At 33.7% G+C, this 16181-nt stretch overlaps 1 protein-coding gene across 1 annotated transcript in view; it reads right to left on the minus strand.

Annotated features, from left to right (window-relative positions):
* The window catches only part of LOC123683198 (protein yellow-like), a 49208-nt gene that overhangs the window by 4623 nt on the left and 28404 nt on the right, over positions 1 to 16181 (minus strand). The window contains exon 4 of the mRNA XM_045622101.1: positions 1222 to 1498. Coding sequence (XP_045478057.1) covers positions 1222 to 1498 — 277 coding nt within the window. The remainder of the gene's footprint in view (positions 1 to 1221; positions 1499 to 16181) is intronic.

A 16181-nucleotide genomic window follows, 5' to 3' on the forward strand; every position in this document is an offset into this window, starting at 1 on the left:
TACACACAAAAGAGAACTACGCTGTCAATAACTAACTTATAGATTCACCACTAAAAGTTTCTTTAAACCACTTCCAGCAAACCAAATTGTTAAAAACATCACGTTTACGTTGAAAATTTGTGCAGTAATGAGAAACGACGAGAGAGTAACTTAAAAATAAAAACTGAAATGGTATACAGCTATAAAAAGGAAAACCAATGTGAAAATGAATTGCAAAGTAATGTTGAAATAATTATGGATTCAATATTTTTGATAATTCATTGTTAAAAGTCACTTCAAACCACTTTCAGGTATCCAAGTTCTAAAAAACTTCACTTTTACGTTGAAAATTTGTGGAGTAAAACTGTCTGCCCGAAAATTCGAAGTACACGTCTCAGTTTAGTTTTTAGTGGTGTTTCCGAATATTAAAACAGATTTTCAAAATTCCGATGTACAGGGTGTTGTTTAAGGATTCAAACAGAACCGCCTTGGTGCCACCTATACACCTGTGAATTATTTCCGTTTCCCAACACTTAAGCGCGACAAATAGTCCCTACCCATAAGGTTATAATTTTTGAGTGGTTTTTATAAAAATTATTGATAGATACCTACGTGATGAGTCAAATATTATTCAAAACTAAATTCGTTGAATTCATAATTCAGCCTGTAATTAAAAAAGTCGACCGTTGGATTTTAATATTCTTTGTCATTACTCTTAGTTCGAGTACACTTTTATAATATCAAACATTATTGGCTTTGCCATAACTAGTTTTTTAAATACACAGGGTAATATATTAAGAGGGGCGACCGTTGAAACAAAAGTTGTCAAAAAACTGTGTAGAATGAAAATTTCATACAGAGTAATGACAAGAGACATGTTGACGTTTAATTTTTTGTTATTTGGTCAATGAAAGAGATTACACAGGGTGTCTCAAATCCGATGCTCGCTGAGAACATCTCGAGAATAAGAGAGAAAAAATCTTCAAGGACCCCGATTTTTTTTCTAACCAAGATATAGTGAAATATTTGAAACAGGAGTGGAGTAAAACATGTAACCCCAGAAAATTTATATTTCTGTAGATTAATGGGTGAAAATTGTGTAACTAACGTTCTCTATCATAGACAGATATAAAAAAATCTCATACGATGTGACAGATTTCAAAACATACACCTTTTATTGAAAACTCTCTGTATCGAATACTTCAACTGGGAATTTTCAAATATTTATTTATTTTCAATTACCTCCACACGTCTGTTAAATACGCATGAGTATTGGAACAATCACCATCCTTATTGTCAATAACAATATTTGAGTATAGACTGTCCTGTTTGATGAATTCTTCTGGTAATTCGTATTTGAAGAGTAGTTGGTCCGTTTTCAGATCAAAAACATAAATTGCTGGTGGACAGACTTGTTTTGGCTTGATAGTAACTTCTATCTGTCCAGAATCCAGGACCCAAAGCCTTCCACAATCGTCGGCTTGTACTCTGAATATGGATGTGAGCCCATCGCAAGATTCTGGAAAACAAAGAAAACACTTCAAAATTAATGCTTTATTTCATTATTTTCTCATTGAACATCATAAACCATAGAAAGATGGATAAAACATTATAGAATGAGAAAAATAGTATATTATTCAACGAGCAGTAATGTAGGTCATAACTAACGCAGATGAAGATTGCAGTACGAGCCGCATGCGAGTGCTGTAATTCATCAAGTGAGTTATCACCATTACCGCAAGTTGAATACTATACTTTATCTACGACTATATCAATAAATACTAAGAAAATACAGACTCAGAATATAGACAAAAGGAACGGGAAATAAACATATGTGCTCGATCCCGAGTACAAGAGAGATGGAAACTTAGTGTCACCAACCACAATCGAACTAGCTTCGGTTAGCTCGAATCCAATACAGAGTACAGACATAGAACTTTATTGAAAAATCTCAATAGTTGCCTATAAAATGAATTAAAATATACCAAAAAACATTCCCCGTAAACGATGACTTAATGATCTTACTGCTACACCAATCTCGAAAATTTTTTCAAACTCCTTAATATTTTTTTCGGGCAAGTAATTCTGTATGGTAACATGAGCTCTTTGTCTTTTGGAAATGTATACCTATAAAATATTTCATCTTCACTATCTGAATTAATCATTTTCAGCAAAACATTCACGATAATTAGATATCAACTTTAATTTGAAAACGTCAAAATTATTAAAGTAACATTCCCTCGGACATTCCTCCCCTCAATAACAATAATGGAATGTTCCCTTTCGGCCAATCGAATAAAAGCAAAGAAGTATAAAAGCACAGATCCATATTTTCCGATATATTATAGTGAGTTATAGTCGTGAGTTATTATAACTCTCGCTGTTTGTTAATAGATACTCTTAATTGCTCAAAAGCAGTTGAAAAATGAATATATAATTCAATAGGAGTAGATGAAAATCTTTTGAAGCTTGAACATTTGTTCTCATGCGATGTGATCTATTGTTATAATATTGTTAGTTCTTTTATTTAGACGAGCACTCCTAAAGTTACGATACTTCTGAAATTTGGTTTGCAAATTCGATTTATTATTTGACATATTTACTATCTATTGTTTTACGGAATACTCAACAATTCCAACGAACAATTAATTTCACTTTATTAGCTCTTTCTTGATAACTCTCACAGTATTCATTTTAGAGATAGGGTAAGCTCAAGTGACTCTGATCTTTTTATTCGCAGAATTGACTGAAATAATGAAAAATATAGGTTTCGGGTGGAAAATCTTGAGTTTTGATGAATTTGAGTTATCCAAGTTCATGATCTTCTGAAAAACACCTTGTATATTTTTGATCAAAACCGCAAACAGTCTTATAATACTATGTATTTGCAGAATCGGAAATGAAAAAGGTTTTTTTCGAAAAATACCTCTTCTACAGAAAAAATCAACGAAGTGTTAGTCCTTGGTAACACAACTTTTCTCATAAAAATGCCATAAACTCATGAACTGTTGAGTTTTAGCTCAATGTATGGCATATTGCTGAAAGTTTCATCAAAAAAAACAAATTTATGATGCAATAATATTCTGAGTGTGCCATTTGAAATAAGGAAATAGTACTGTGTTTCAGATATAAGCAGAAAGTGTAGAGGTATTAAATATTTCAGAGAGAAAGATAATTATCTCAAACCTCAATTTGCAAATTTTCAGCACAAAAATATGATTAGTTTTCCATAAACGTCTAATAGGCCATTGCGGTGAATCACCCTGTATAAACGTATTGAAAATCATCCAATTCATTGAAAAAGCCAATCGATTCAAAAGATCTCCCTCATGATGCAACTGAGATCAACTGCATAAAACTATCGAGGTTTCGATTTCTGCATGCGCGAAATTTCATAATGAAATGTAAATATTATTGAGAACATTCAGACAACAAAGTAATGAACCTGATCCAGGTAAACTATTGAACCAAATGAATGTTTTATTCATTAAATCAATTAACGTTATAGCTTTGCAGCAGAAAAGAATCATTCCATTTTAGGATTACAGATAAATGTTGCATTTTGTTATCATTAGTTAGCTTAATTAACACTATTTTAATTAAATGGGTATTAACAAGAAGTACTTAATCGAGAGCGTATGATATTGTCGATATTGAAATTTTATACATTATGCCAAAATTTAATGAAATCGAATCCAGATCAAGAAAACTCTCGTAAACTTTGATTTTTAAAGAGTTCCTTGTCAGCAAGGACCAAAAAGGCGACAATACTCCTGGATGAAGAATATGAACGCGTAGACAGGTAAGGGTTTGCCATGATTATCGCCAATATTCACTAGAAAAGTCACTTAAAGAAGAAGATCAACCCTCATTCGACTATCCCTAGTCTATGTGTGATCTGGCCAGAGGAAATAAAATAACTCTACTATGGGTACCGGGGAAGTGGTAATGAAGTAAACGAAAAAACCGATGAACTTGCAGAAAACATCAAGGTTAACATCTAACAAGCCCTTCTGTGGGCTTGGAAAATGCCGATATGAGACAGCGGTTTAACAATGGAAGTGAGACAGTAGAAAACCCCTCTGAAGAAACACTCCGGGTATTGCTCAGGCAAAGAAATTTGTGGTGCTTTCACCGACCTATACCAATAAGCTCTTGAAGCTACCACGAGCTGAGCTTCGGGTAATGGTGGCACTGCTCACAGGACACTGTCGGTGCAAATACCTTCTGAAGCGCATCGGTAAGTCAGCAAATGAGATCTGGGGACTCTGTGGAAAGGAGGTAATGGGTGTTTTTTTTCGAGGTATATCACTTTGGCATTCCTGTTCCAGATGGCGACCGATTTAAAAGCTGTTAAGTGATTTATTCTCAATTTGTTTTGGCAATTCATCATGAATAGACTCACGCCTGAACAACGCTTGCAAATAGTGCAATTTTATTTCGAAAATAATGGTTCTGTGCGGAATACGTATCGCGCACTACGTCCATTTTATTTTGTTTAGCGATGAAGCGCACTTCTGGTTGAATGGCTACGGCAACAAACAAAACTACTTTTTCAAAAACGATGATGACCAGAACGTTACAGTCAATGGTGATCGGTATAGAGCCATGAATACGAACTTTTTCATTCCTGAATTGAACAACCATGATGTCCAGGAGCTGTGGTTCCAACAAGACGGCGCAACATGTTACGCAGCTCGTGCCACAATCGATTTATTGAAAGACACGTTTGGTGACCGCCTAATTTCACGTTTTGGACCTGTGAATTGTTGTGGGGCTATGTAAAGTCATTGGTCTATGCGGATAAGCCACAAACCCTTGATCATTTGGAAGACAACATTCGCCGTGTTATTGCCGATATACGGCCACAAATGTTGGAAAAAGTCATCGAAAATTGGACGTCCAGATTGGACTACATCCGAGCCAGCCGTGGCAATCATATGCCAGAAATCATATTTAAAATGTAATTCCACAAGATTATCTTGCGGATAAATAAAATTCATGTCAATCGAATAATCCATCGTTGTTTTATTGCAATTTAAAGGTCTATAGCTCTAAAAAAAACACCCTTTATAAACAGCCGGACACATTGTGTGCAAATGTCCGAGTTTGACTGGCCTAAGAAAAAAACCATTCACAGTCACATGGAAAAGTCAGTCCTTGATACTCACGATGTGACAGCCAAGGATCATAAGGATGTTGTCGGTTTCGTTAAAAGTATCGACGACCTCCCTGGATTTGTATGAATAGAAAGGGTTAAGAACAAAAGATCAATTTGGTCGCAGTTCCCGGAAGGCTAACAGAGCCTCAATATCCACGATTCTTTGAATATAAATAGTGCTAAATGATAATGTGAGACCTCTTAGAAGCTTGGATTGTGTGTGTTAAAAATGTTGTAAATCCGAATATTATTATTTCTGTTATCATCATTTTTGGGGGAGAGGCGATGAAGAGAGGTAGGGATTTGTTATGATGCTTGTGATTTCGAAATGACTTAAATTCAATTTCAAATTTGTTTGAAAACTTTTTCTGAAATCAATCAAGAATGCCTACTTCTCAGAGCATATTCAGAACTCAAAATGCGCTTTCTCAGTATATTTTGATCCATCCTTATGCAACAAGCATTCCCAGGCTGTTTTCGGTCCGGAACCCCACTTTTCCTGTCCAGGCCATCAAAATTTATTCCTATTTTTTTTTTTATACAGGCTGTTCTTAAGAAAAAGGTGATATTTAAGGGTGCGATTCTTGGGGCGATTTTGAGAAAAAAACTCCATATGAATGTGAATCGTGCACGTACTCACTATTGAGATATAGGGTGGTAAATTGGCAAAATATCAAAATTATGATGTTAGTGCAGATATTTCTATGGAATTTGGTACACCTTTTCACGGCATCCAGATACATTTTCTGCTCTACAAGCAATTTTATTATTTTTACTAGTGATGGCCTCTGTATGGTTTTGCATGGAATATTTTTGGAGAAGAAAATGGCACGACACTGCTTTTTCCCAACTTGGGAATCATTTTTGAAATTCTCATTCCTTTCTGAACAAATTTGATATCCTGATTTTACTTTTTCAATTTTGTTTAATATTAAATGATGATTCATTCAGGATCGAAATATAAATAGAAATAATTATTTCTACTCTCAAATTATTTTCAGAAGATACACAAACAATTTCTACGAAATGATGACCCAATTACAGTTTTAGTAATTTATTCCTGGAGTATAACAATTTTAATTTTTTTAAGCGGAAACCATTTACCAAAAGAAGTAGAATCATGAGAGAAATTATTGAGAATTTCAAAAATTATTTTTAATTCGAAAAAATCAGTGTCGTACCATTTTCTTCTGCAGAAATATTTAACGCAAAATCCATACAGACGCCACTTGTAAAAATAATGAAATTGTATCTTCATCAGAAATTGTATCTTGATGCAGTGAAAAGGCGTACCAAATACCACAGAAATATTAAGGTAATGAAAAAATATAATTTTTTCGGTAACTTCACCATCCTGTATTTCAAAAAATTTGCCTACATACGTGCTATGATTTTTTTTTATATGTAGGTATAGGTTACACGTTGGATAGTCGGTAGGCATAAAAGCAACTCACATCAAGAAAAATATAATAATTAGAATCATATATGGAACTCTCATTATATCTATTCATGTATGGTTATAGTTATGTTACAGTTTTTATCTATAAATATTAAACATTGGTTAAACTAACCAATGTTTAATATTTATAAGAACGCCATTACGCTTGTCGCTCTAAATGATGAATTCAAAATTTTGCAGCAATTAGCGGAACTTTGTCAAGCCGATGTATTTCCACTTCTTGTCTAAAACATTTACCATTCGAATATTTCGAGAAAAAATGGCAACTTTCAAAATTTCCCATACGGCAGGCATATTATGCAACATGCTTTCTCTCGTGCATATACGCGCGGAAAGAAATAGCAGGGGTTTTTCCCGCACTGTGTGGGAAAGTAACCCTTTGTGATTTAAAATGCGTGCGGGAAAATGGTAGAAAGTGCACGTTTGTAGAAAATAATTATTTACCCATCTAGAGCGAATAGTTATACTTTCCCGTACTAGATTGCCAATCTTGTGTGGGAAATATACTCTTTGCTCTCTCAACAACGTGTTAATGATTCTGAGCAGTGTTTCTGCGTCGATATGTGACAATGGATGAAACATGGTTCCATCTTTTCACTCCGGAGTCCAATCGACAGTCAGCTGAGTGGACTGCACACGATGAACCGAATCCAAAGCGAGGAAAAACACAATTCTCAGCTGGCAAGGTTATGGCATCAGTATTCAGGAATGCGCAAGGTATAATATTCATTGATTACCTTCAAAAGGGCCAGACCATCAACAGCGATTATTATAGCGTTATTGGTTCGTTTGAAGGATGAAATCATTAAAAAACGGCCCAATTTGAAGAAAAAAAGGGTTCTATTTCATCGAGACAATGGCCTTGTCACAATCAATGAAAACAATGACAAAATTGCATGAATTGGGCTTCGAATTGCTTCTGCATTCACCGTATTAGCAAGATCTGGCGCCCAGCTACTTTTTCCTGTCCTCAGACTTCAAAAGAATGCTCGCTGGGAAGGAATTTAGATTCAATGAAGAAGTAACGCCGAAACTGAGGCCTATTTTGAAGCGAAAGACAAATTGTAGTACAAAAATGGTATCGAAAAGTAGGAAGATCGCTATAATCGCTGTATCGCCCTCGAAGGCAAATATCTAAGTATATATAAAACCGCTTGCACATATACGTCAAACTTTAAACGTAAAATCACAGCCCAAACGGGACCATCTAGAGCAAAAATGACAAGAATAAGACCCCCCTCAAAATCGTCTGGAGATCCCGGGAAAAATCCCAAACCTTCGATTCTCCCCGCGGTTTTCGAGTATACGGGGTGTTTCGGATCATTTTGACATTTCAAGTCCCATATTTCTGTGGTATCTGTGGACAATTTGGCTGTCAGTGTCATGTTAATAATAAATATTCCATTTCGATATATGAAAGTTCTTGAAAAAGTTTGCAGTTTCCAAAATTGTTATTCAATATTTAAATAAATGCCGACAGATAAAATGCAAAGTCTTCGGCGAATCGAAAATTCGATAGATATTTGTCAAAATTTGGAAATGAACATTGATATCATCATCGAATGCATTTTCCTCAACTCAGGTTCGTTTGAAGGGTTTGTATTATTTGGAATTAATTGGATGAATGTTACTTTATTTCAGGAATTTTTCGTTTATTTTCCACAAACTATAAAACTACATTCCCTTTCGTGAGAATTTGAATTTATTGCGACAGAAGATGGAACTACCAAAGAGAACAGAAGCTTCATTCATCAATTCAGTCTTGGATTGGAGTAAAAGTTATGCTACTATGAAACAGTATTAAACAGATAGAAAAACTCCTTATAGATAATTCACAATTGGCTTTATTACTGGAAAAAAAGAGCCAAGTTAGTCAGATAACAGTCGAAAGTTTCCATGTGTTTTTTGAATATCTAAAATATACACTTTTACGACAGAGGAGTGCAAAAATATAAGTGACCACTCCGTTTTTGAAGAATTTGAGTGCAGTGCTGTTGAATTTATAATGAATAAGTCAAATCTGTCAATTAGAGACTCTCAAACTTATAACCTGATTTCTCAAAAAGGTTTTACCAAGATAAGATATAATAGGTAATTGCTTATGAGGTAACATAGGCCATGGGTATTTGAAAGGCAAGTCTATTCATTATGTCTCTTTTTAGTTGGTTGATTATAGCTATACTGAATAATTCTAAAAATAACATTCACTTTAGATGTGAATTAATTAAATTTGGACTTATGCATCATATCATATATGACTATGAAATTGAGAAAGACATATTCTTCTAAATTCCATTATTAAGTCTTTTGAATAGTACTTTGAAGATATTGATTTCAATAACGTATGGAATATATCAGTTGAAATACTAGTCAAAATGTTACGACAGAAATAAATTTTGAAGGATCATTCAGTATATGAAGAATTTTAACATGGCAGTCACTTTCGAAATTGGTATCAATTTTGCAGCAATTCAATGAAGGTATAAAATACTTTAAAAAGCAACTATTTATTGAAAATTTCCATGTCATGAATGATCAAATTTGTATACAAATGTAGATACCTACCTATTTGTTCACTAAAGTTTCCAATCTTTTAATCGTTATACGAATAGGTGCTATATGGCCATTTCAAAAATGCTATCCTACTGATTTATTCATTGCTTTTCATTTGGTAAAAATTAAATTTTTCATTGATTCAGATCCAAAGTTAACATTTGAAAAAATCAAGTCAAACCCACTAATATGGGTCAATAGTATTGGCCGATACAATTTTAGTACCGATTTCAAATACTCAGTTCCTTTTGACTGAAGTAAAAATTGAACAATGATCTTTGTATCTTGAAATGAGTTTTGCATTTTTCCAGTGTTCAACAATGAGATAATTATCAAATTGACTCAAGAAATTAACAGAGTATGCTATATCAGGACTAGTTAATACTGCTAAAGATGTTAATAAACCTATTAATTTCTTATATGGTTCATCATTACAACTCTCTTTTGTTGAATCAAAATTCAATTTAGTTTTCACATGTTCACAATCAGACATGTTGAATTATTGCAATACATATTTGAAGAATATAATCGATAGCTTTACTACCTTTTCCATAATTTCTAGTAATATTCATCCCTAATCATTTTTTAGCTTTCCCTAATTTCTTAATCATAAAATTTTCTATCAGAAAATTAATTCAGAATTAACATTAGTTGAAACAAAAAGTCATCCACGTACAATGCAACAATAGTAAGCCAATTATTTTTTGATTTATGTAAATACTATGATCAATTGTTGATCTTTTGAAACTTATATCTATCAAAAATTTAATTTACTATATAGGACATAAATTGCCCTGTTTAATTCACTTCTGAGTAAAACCCAGAGCCACAAGTCTCGTTCTATAACATAGCATCAATACAATCTTCAGATACTAAAAAACTCCTCAGTTCGTCAGGAATTTCCAATAGGTCCTTCAAATTGTTGCAATTATATTGTATTTCTTCACAAAATATGGAATAGAAGAATAATTTGCTGCTCAACTGAAAAATGTATTGATAAACCTTGGAAATGAGGGACTTCTTATAACCTGATTTCTCAGATATGGGTATCCGAAAGGTAGATCTATTATTCATTCTGCCTCTTTTCAGTTTGTTTATTACAGCTATACTGAATATTCCTAAAACAAAAATCTCACTGTAGGTCTTTTCATAGATCTTATCGAACGATTATGTAAATTCAATATTTGTCAAAACTGAAAATAAACATTGAATGCAATTTCTTTATTTCAGGTAATATTTCTATTAATGAGTCAATTGAATAAATGTAACTTCATTTTAGGGCTCACAAGTAAATATCCAATGGAATGATAGCCCTAAAAATATATCTATTATTCATTTTGAATTGACTTACAAGAATATCAATATTTTCATCGGCAAGACATAAAACGACAAATTTTCTTTCAAAGTTGAAATTCAGAGAAAAATATGCTAATAATTGTCTATTGTAACTATTAAATAAACAAAAAAAGGACCATAAAAAGGATTACAACTTAACTAACAAACATAAACATTTTTTGTCAATTTTTCCCACCCAATCATCAATTAAATTTGGACTTATGCATCATACATGTCTCTATAAAGAAGAAATGTGCTAATTTAAAATCTTAATGTTGGGATTATATTATTATTCAATATTCTCTAAAAATTTTTTACAAACCTATAAGCATGAATAACTTTCTTGAAAGACTGACGCTCACATTTTGATTATTCATTTCTCCCAAATTCTTCAAAGAAAGAAATTGCCATTTCTGGAAAAATGAGATCTGAGAATTTGGTTGATATCGGTTATTTTTTATTCATTATTAAAGAATACAATATACGATTTATATTTCAACAAATTTTTAAGACATGCGTATGACTGACATTATGATCATAGAGAAATCTATGTTTATGGTTATGACTGCGTTCGGCAAATCCACACTAGGGATGGGCAAAGGTCAGAAAACTATCGATATCTATACAGGGTCTTTCACGAGGAACCTCACCCATATTTATACGGGAAACTACTGAACGTATTTTCATGAAATTCATCTCTTATAAGTATTTCACGATGCTGATGAAATCTAAAATATTTTCAAGGCATGAGCACCTCCGGTTTTTCCGGAAATGACGTCAACTTCCGTTTTTCAAATTAGAACACCATTTTTTTATTGCAGAAATAGATTCCATAGAAAATTTCAAGTTATTTTGATGTAACATTTTTCAGTTTTGGTTGGAAAATTCTCTCTGAGCTGGAAAATTCGAAAAAAAAAATCGAAAATAGAGCTCCGCTGAAGCAAGAATAACTTCGAGGTTTTTGGATGGAAAATTTTCATTTTTGGGATTTTTCAGGATGTAAGATTGATATATCCACTTTAAAAATCGAAATCGCGATTCATGATACAGGGGGTGAAAAAATCGCTTTCAAAGTTAGGGATGACAAAATCATGAAAAATCAATTTTTTCAAATTAGAACCCCATTTTTTTATGGCCGATATTGAATCTACGTTAAAAAATAATGTGAGTGTATGCATCACACCCTTGCCCTAAAATGGATATTTTCTGAGTTATTCACAAAAAACTGTTTTTCGTCTTGAATTCTCAGCTATTTCTTTTCCCTTCACGCCAAAAAGATGAGATTTTCAGGAACTGTTATCTGAACCATGCTGTAGATTTTTCACCCCTCCTTGAAACCGACTTCAAGTTACTATTAGGAGAACCATGGCAAACTCTCGCAGTTATAACTAGAGAATTTCTCAAGTTTGTCATGGTTCTGTTAATGGTATCTCTCGTTGGTCTGGGTCGGTCAGGAAACCTCTCAATGAACAGTCGAATCGTTCTATCTACAAGTTTATTACATTCTCCATGAAGTAGAATGAGATTTCAATAATCTTCATCGGTAAAATTAGGCATAGTGATTGATTTTATAACTTAATACGAATTATCACCAAATTAATAGTAAACACAAAATGCTACTGAATAAAGAGGAATTTGGCAGATGTAATTAATGATATCTATTATTAAAAAAAAAGAATGTAAAACATGGTAAGTTTTTGCATATGGTTCATAAGGAATTATTTATTTATCACTGGAGAGAAAACCGATGGCCGATTAGTTGAAATAAAGAGGTTTCCGATACAAATTCGAATCAAAATTCGCCATCTATTTAGGAACAACCTGTAACTTTTTTCTCTTGCATATTAGGGTAGTAAAATCTAAAACATGGTTTAAGTAACAGTTCCTGAAAATTTCATCTTTTTGGCGTGAAGGGAAAAGAAATAGCTGAAAATTCAGGACGAAAAACAGTTTTTTGTGAATAACTCAGAAAATATCCACTTTAGGGCAAAGGTGTGATGCATACACTCACATTATTTTTTAACGAAGATTCAATATCTGCCATAAAAAAAATGGGGTTCTAATTTGAAAAACGGAAGTTGACGTCATTTCCGGAAAAACCGGAGGTGCTCATGCCTTGAAAATATTTTAGATTTCATCAGCATCGTGAAATAATTATAAGTGCTGAATTTCATGAAAATACGTTCAGTAGTTTCCCGTATAAATATGGGTGAGGTTCCTCGTGAAAGACCCTGTATATTGTATCGATAATTTCTGGCACTATCGAAATGTATCGAAATATGTAAGAGTAAAATATCGATATATATCGCTGTGGTATTTTGGTTTGAGAAAATTCTGTTGATTTGAATAAAGTTTTTCTATCATAGAGGATAATAATAAGATTCAGATGACGAGATTCAGTGGAAAACGACATATTTAGTAGTTTGCTTCCATTTTTATGGAGTATTTTGTCCTCCTAAACATTTATAGGGACATTGATGTTGACGAGGACGCTGTGATTACAAGGTTTTCAAAGGGTTCAAAGTTTTAAAGACCAAATTAGATTTTGTGATGTAGTTGCCAATTGTCTTCTTTTTTTCACATTAAACAATCTAATTTTTTTTAAATTTCTACCTGAATGGTTAAAACCCTGATAAGTAAATAATGGCATTATAATACAACAAATACATAAGGGTACAACTTTTTTTGCGAAATTCGAGGCTTTATTGTAAAAAACTGGTTATACATTTATAATTCAAAGTATTGCCCATCGCTGGTCACTACTTTCTCCCATCTTTCGGACAGCGTACGAATTGAAAAAACTGGTCATCTTTTGAAGCGATCCACGAATCGATTCAAGTTTTTACTTCTTCATAAGATCGGAAGTGTTGGTCAGCCAGGCCGTGTGCTATTAATTGAAACAAGTGATAGTCCGTGGGAGCAACGTCTGGAGAATACGTCGGGTAGGGTTGTGGGGTAGGAATTCCCATTTTAACGTTTCCAAGTATATCTTGACTACTTTCGCAACATGGGGTCGAGCATTGTCATGCAGTAAAATCAATTCATCTTCTCTCTCGTTGTATTGCGACGGTTTGTTTTTCAATGCTCGGTACAAACGCATTAATTGCGTTCGATAACGATCGCCTGTGATTCTTTCAGTCATAATACACTACGCCGAGCTGGTCCCACCAAATACTGAGCATGACCTTAGAACCGTGAATATTCGGTTTGGCCGTCGATGTGGAAGTATTGTCAGGATATCCTCATGATTTTATGCGCTTGGGATTATCGTAATGAACCCATTTTTCGTCTCCACTCCCAATCCGATGCAGAAACCCCTTCCGTCTTTTTCTTGCAAGCAGCTGTTCACAAGTAAATAAACGTCGTTCAAACACCTCGCGGCTTCAACTCGTACCGCACCCAATTTCCTTGTTTCTGAGTCATTCCTATGACCTTCAGGCGTTTTGAAATGGCTTTTAGTGTCACTCCTATTGATCCTACAATTATTGTAGCGTTTGACATGAGTCTTGATCAATTATTGCCTCCAATTCTGCATCTTCAAAAAACTTCTCTCTTCCACCGCGATGCTGGTCTTCGACATCAAAATCACCATTCTTGAAGCGTTGAAACCACTCATCTATATCTTTATTCTTTATTTATTTAATCAAACGGAACAAGCCATTTTACAGATGTACCAGAAAATAACTAAACCTAGACATAAACAATATCGTTGGTACGTTCTTCCACCAATATCGTTCTCACTATAGGTATTTGAAAGCATTCGATGAACCTCAGCCGCGGATTTTTTCATATTTTAATGGAAAATTGAAACCTCCCGCAAATGACGAGAATTTGGCTCGTAAGCTAACATGGTTAATCGTGAATAACTTTATGATGCAGACACAAATCGACTAACATGTCAATGGCGTTATGTTCACAAATACCTAAACTTATTGTATGACATCTACGATATATTTATTTCTACTACCACTTACCGTTACAGCCATCTATTGCAAAACGGCGGACGCAAAGTTGTACGCCTTATATAAATATTCATATGAATATCTAAATATAAATAGTTTTGAGAGGTAAGGCTTGATATCGGTATAATCTGGGATTTGGTCCCATAGAAATACTCGAAGCACATAACGGCGAACCCCCTCAAACTTAATGCTAGGACCGCCCTTGATTTGTCGTCATGGAAAGTTATTTGCATCAAATATTTTCATGTGAGCAAGGGCGAAACGGTATGTTCTAGGAAAGAAGTCATATAGAATTCTACCCTAGAATCAGCATAGGATACCGAGTGAATCGTCTAAAATCAGCTAACGATACAAGGTTTCCGAAAAAAATCTTTTATTTTCTAGAGGGATATCCAGTGAAGGATCTACCGGCATAGTGACGGGGTCCAAGGGGCGGAGCCCCTTCGGCGAGCAGAGCGAGTGTTGAATGATAAAATCGAATTTCAACAAAAAAATATATTTTACTATGGTAGACCGTCCAATTGGCCTATAGAAAACACAACTCCATGTATGCCAATTATAAATTTTAATGGTAAATTTCTTTTTGAGAATGCAAAAATTTTCAAATGGAAAATTGCATAGGTACCTAATCAATTTGACATAGATGAAACTGCAGAATTTGAAATATTTTGATTTGACTTGGTGACTTTAGTTCCCTTTGATATCTCCTAGTCCACTTTGAGTATGGACTTCTTTCTCTAATTAAAGATATAATTAATCAATTCACGAATTTACTTTCCTGTACTGGTGCGGGAAAGTGACATTTTCCGAATCGAAAATAAGGCGGGAAGGTAGGACCGGTTATATGGAAAATATGTTTTCCTTAATTCATTTCAAAGATTTATCATATCAAGATAATTTCGAGAAATTAACTACACCTAATATCATTTTACAGTAGCCACTTTGCGTTAAAACACTTCATCAATTGAGTAGCACCACTGAATTATAAATAAACGATCCATTAAGAATATTCAACCAATCTTCCAATTGATTCTAAGTGTTTGAAATCACGAACGTTTTTCTTGTTGAGATTCATACCAACTTAAAGTCCAATAACTTCTGCATGGAACGGACAAAAAAGCTGTTTTCCTAGTTTCTCCACCAATTATCAATAACATAAATCATGGTAATTCAATCCATTTATTATGCCTTTTTGCCTGAGCTTGTAGCGATGGCCATCAACAATTTGAAGTTAATGATTTGAATTCATTGAAATGAATCAAAAATATTTTTCTTTTTTTAGTTTATTGGTTGCCAATTTATGTTTAGGGAATAGTTTGTAAAATTTTCTCAGATAACATAATTAACGTGTTGTTACAATTCTAGATCATTTATATCATTCAAAATTTTTGAAAAACATCTTATCTATCTCTATACAGGGTGATTCACCGGGATGGCCTATTAGACGTTCATGGAAAACTAATCATAATTTTGAGCTGAATATCTGCATATTATGGTTTGAGACAATGATCTTTCCCCCTTAAATAATTTCAAATCTCTACAACTTCCGATTATACCGGAAACACTACGGACTACTACTTAACTAATTCCCTATTTCAAATGGCACACCCAGTATATTATTGCATCATTAGATAGCATTTCTGACGAAAATTTCGGTTAAAAGTTAATGGGATTCTTATGAAAAAAATGCTGGGGATGAGGACTCACAGTTTTTTGAATTTTTCGGCAGATT

Source organism: Harmonia axyridis, chromosome 6, assembly GCF_914767665.1.
Source record: "Harmonia axyridis chromosome 6, icHarAxyr1.1, whole genome shotgun sequence".
Classification (NCBI taxonomy): domain Eukaryota; kingdom Metazoa; phylum Arthropoda; class Insecta; order Coleoptera; family Coccinellidae; genus Harmonia; species Harmonia axyridis.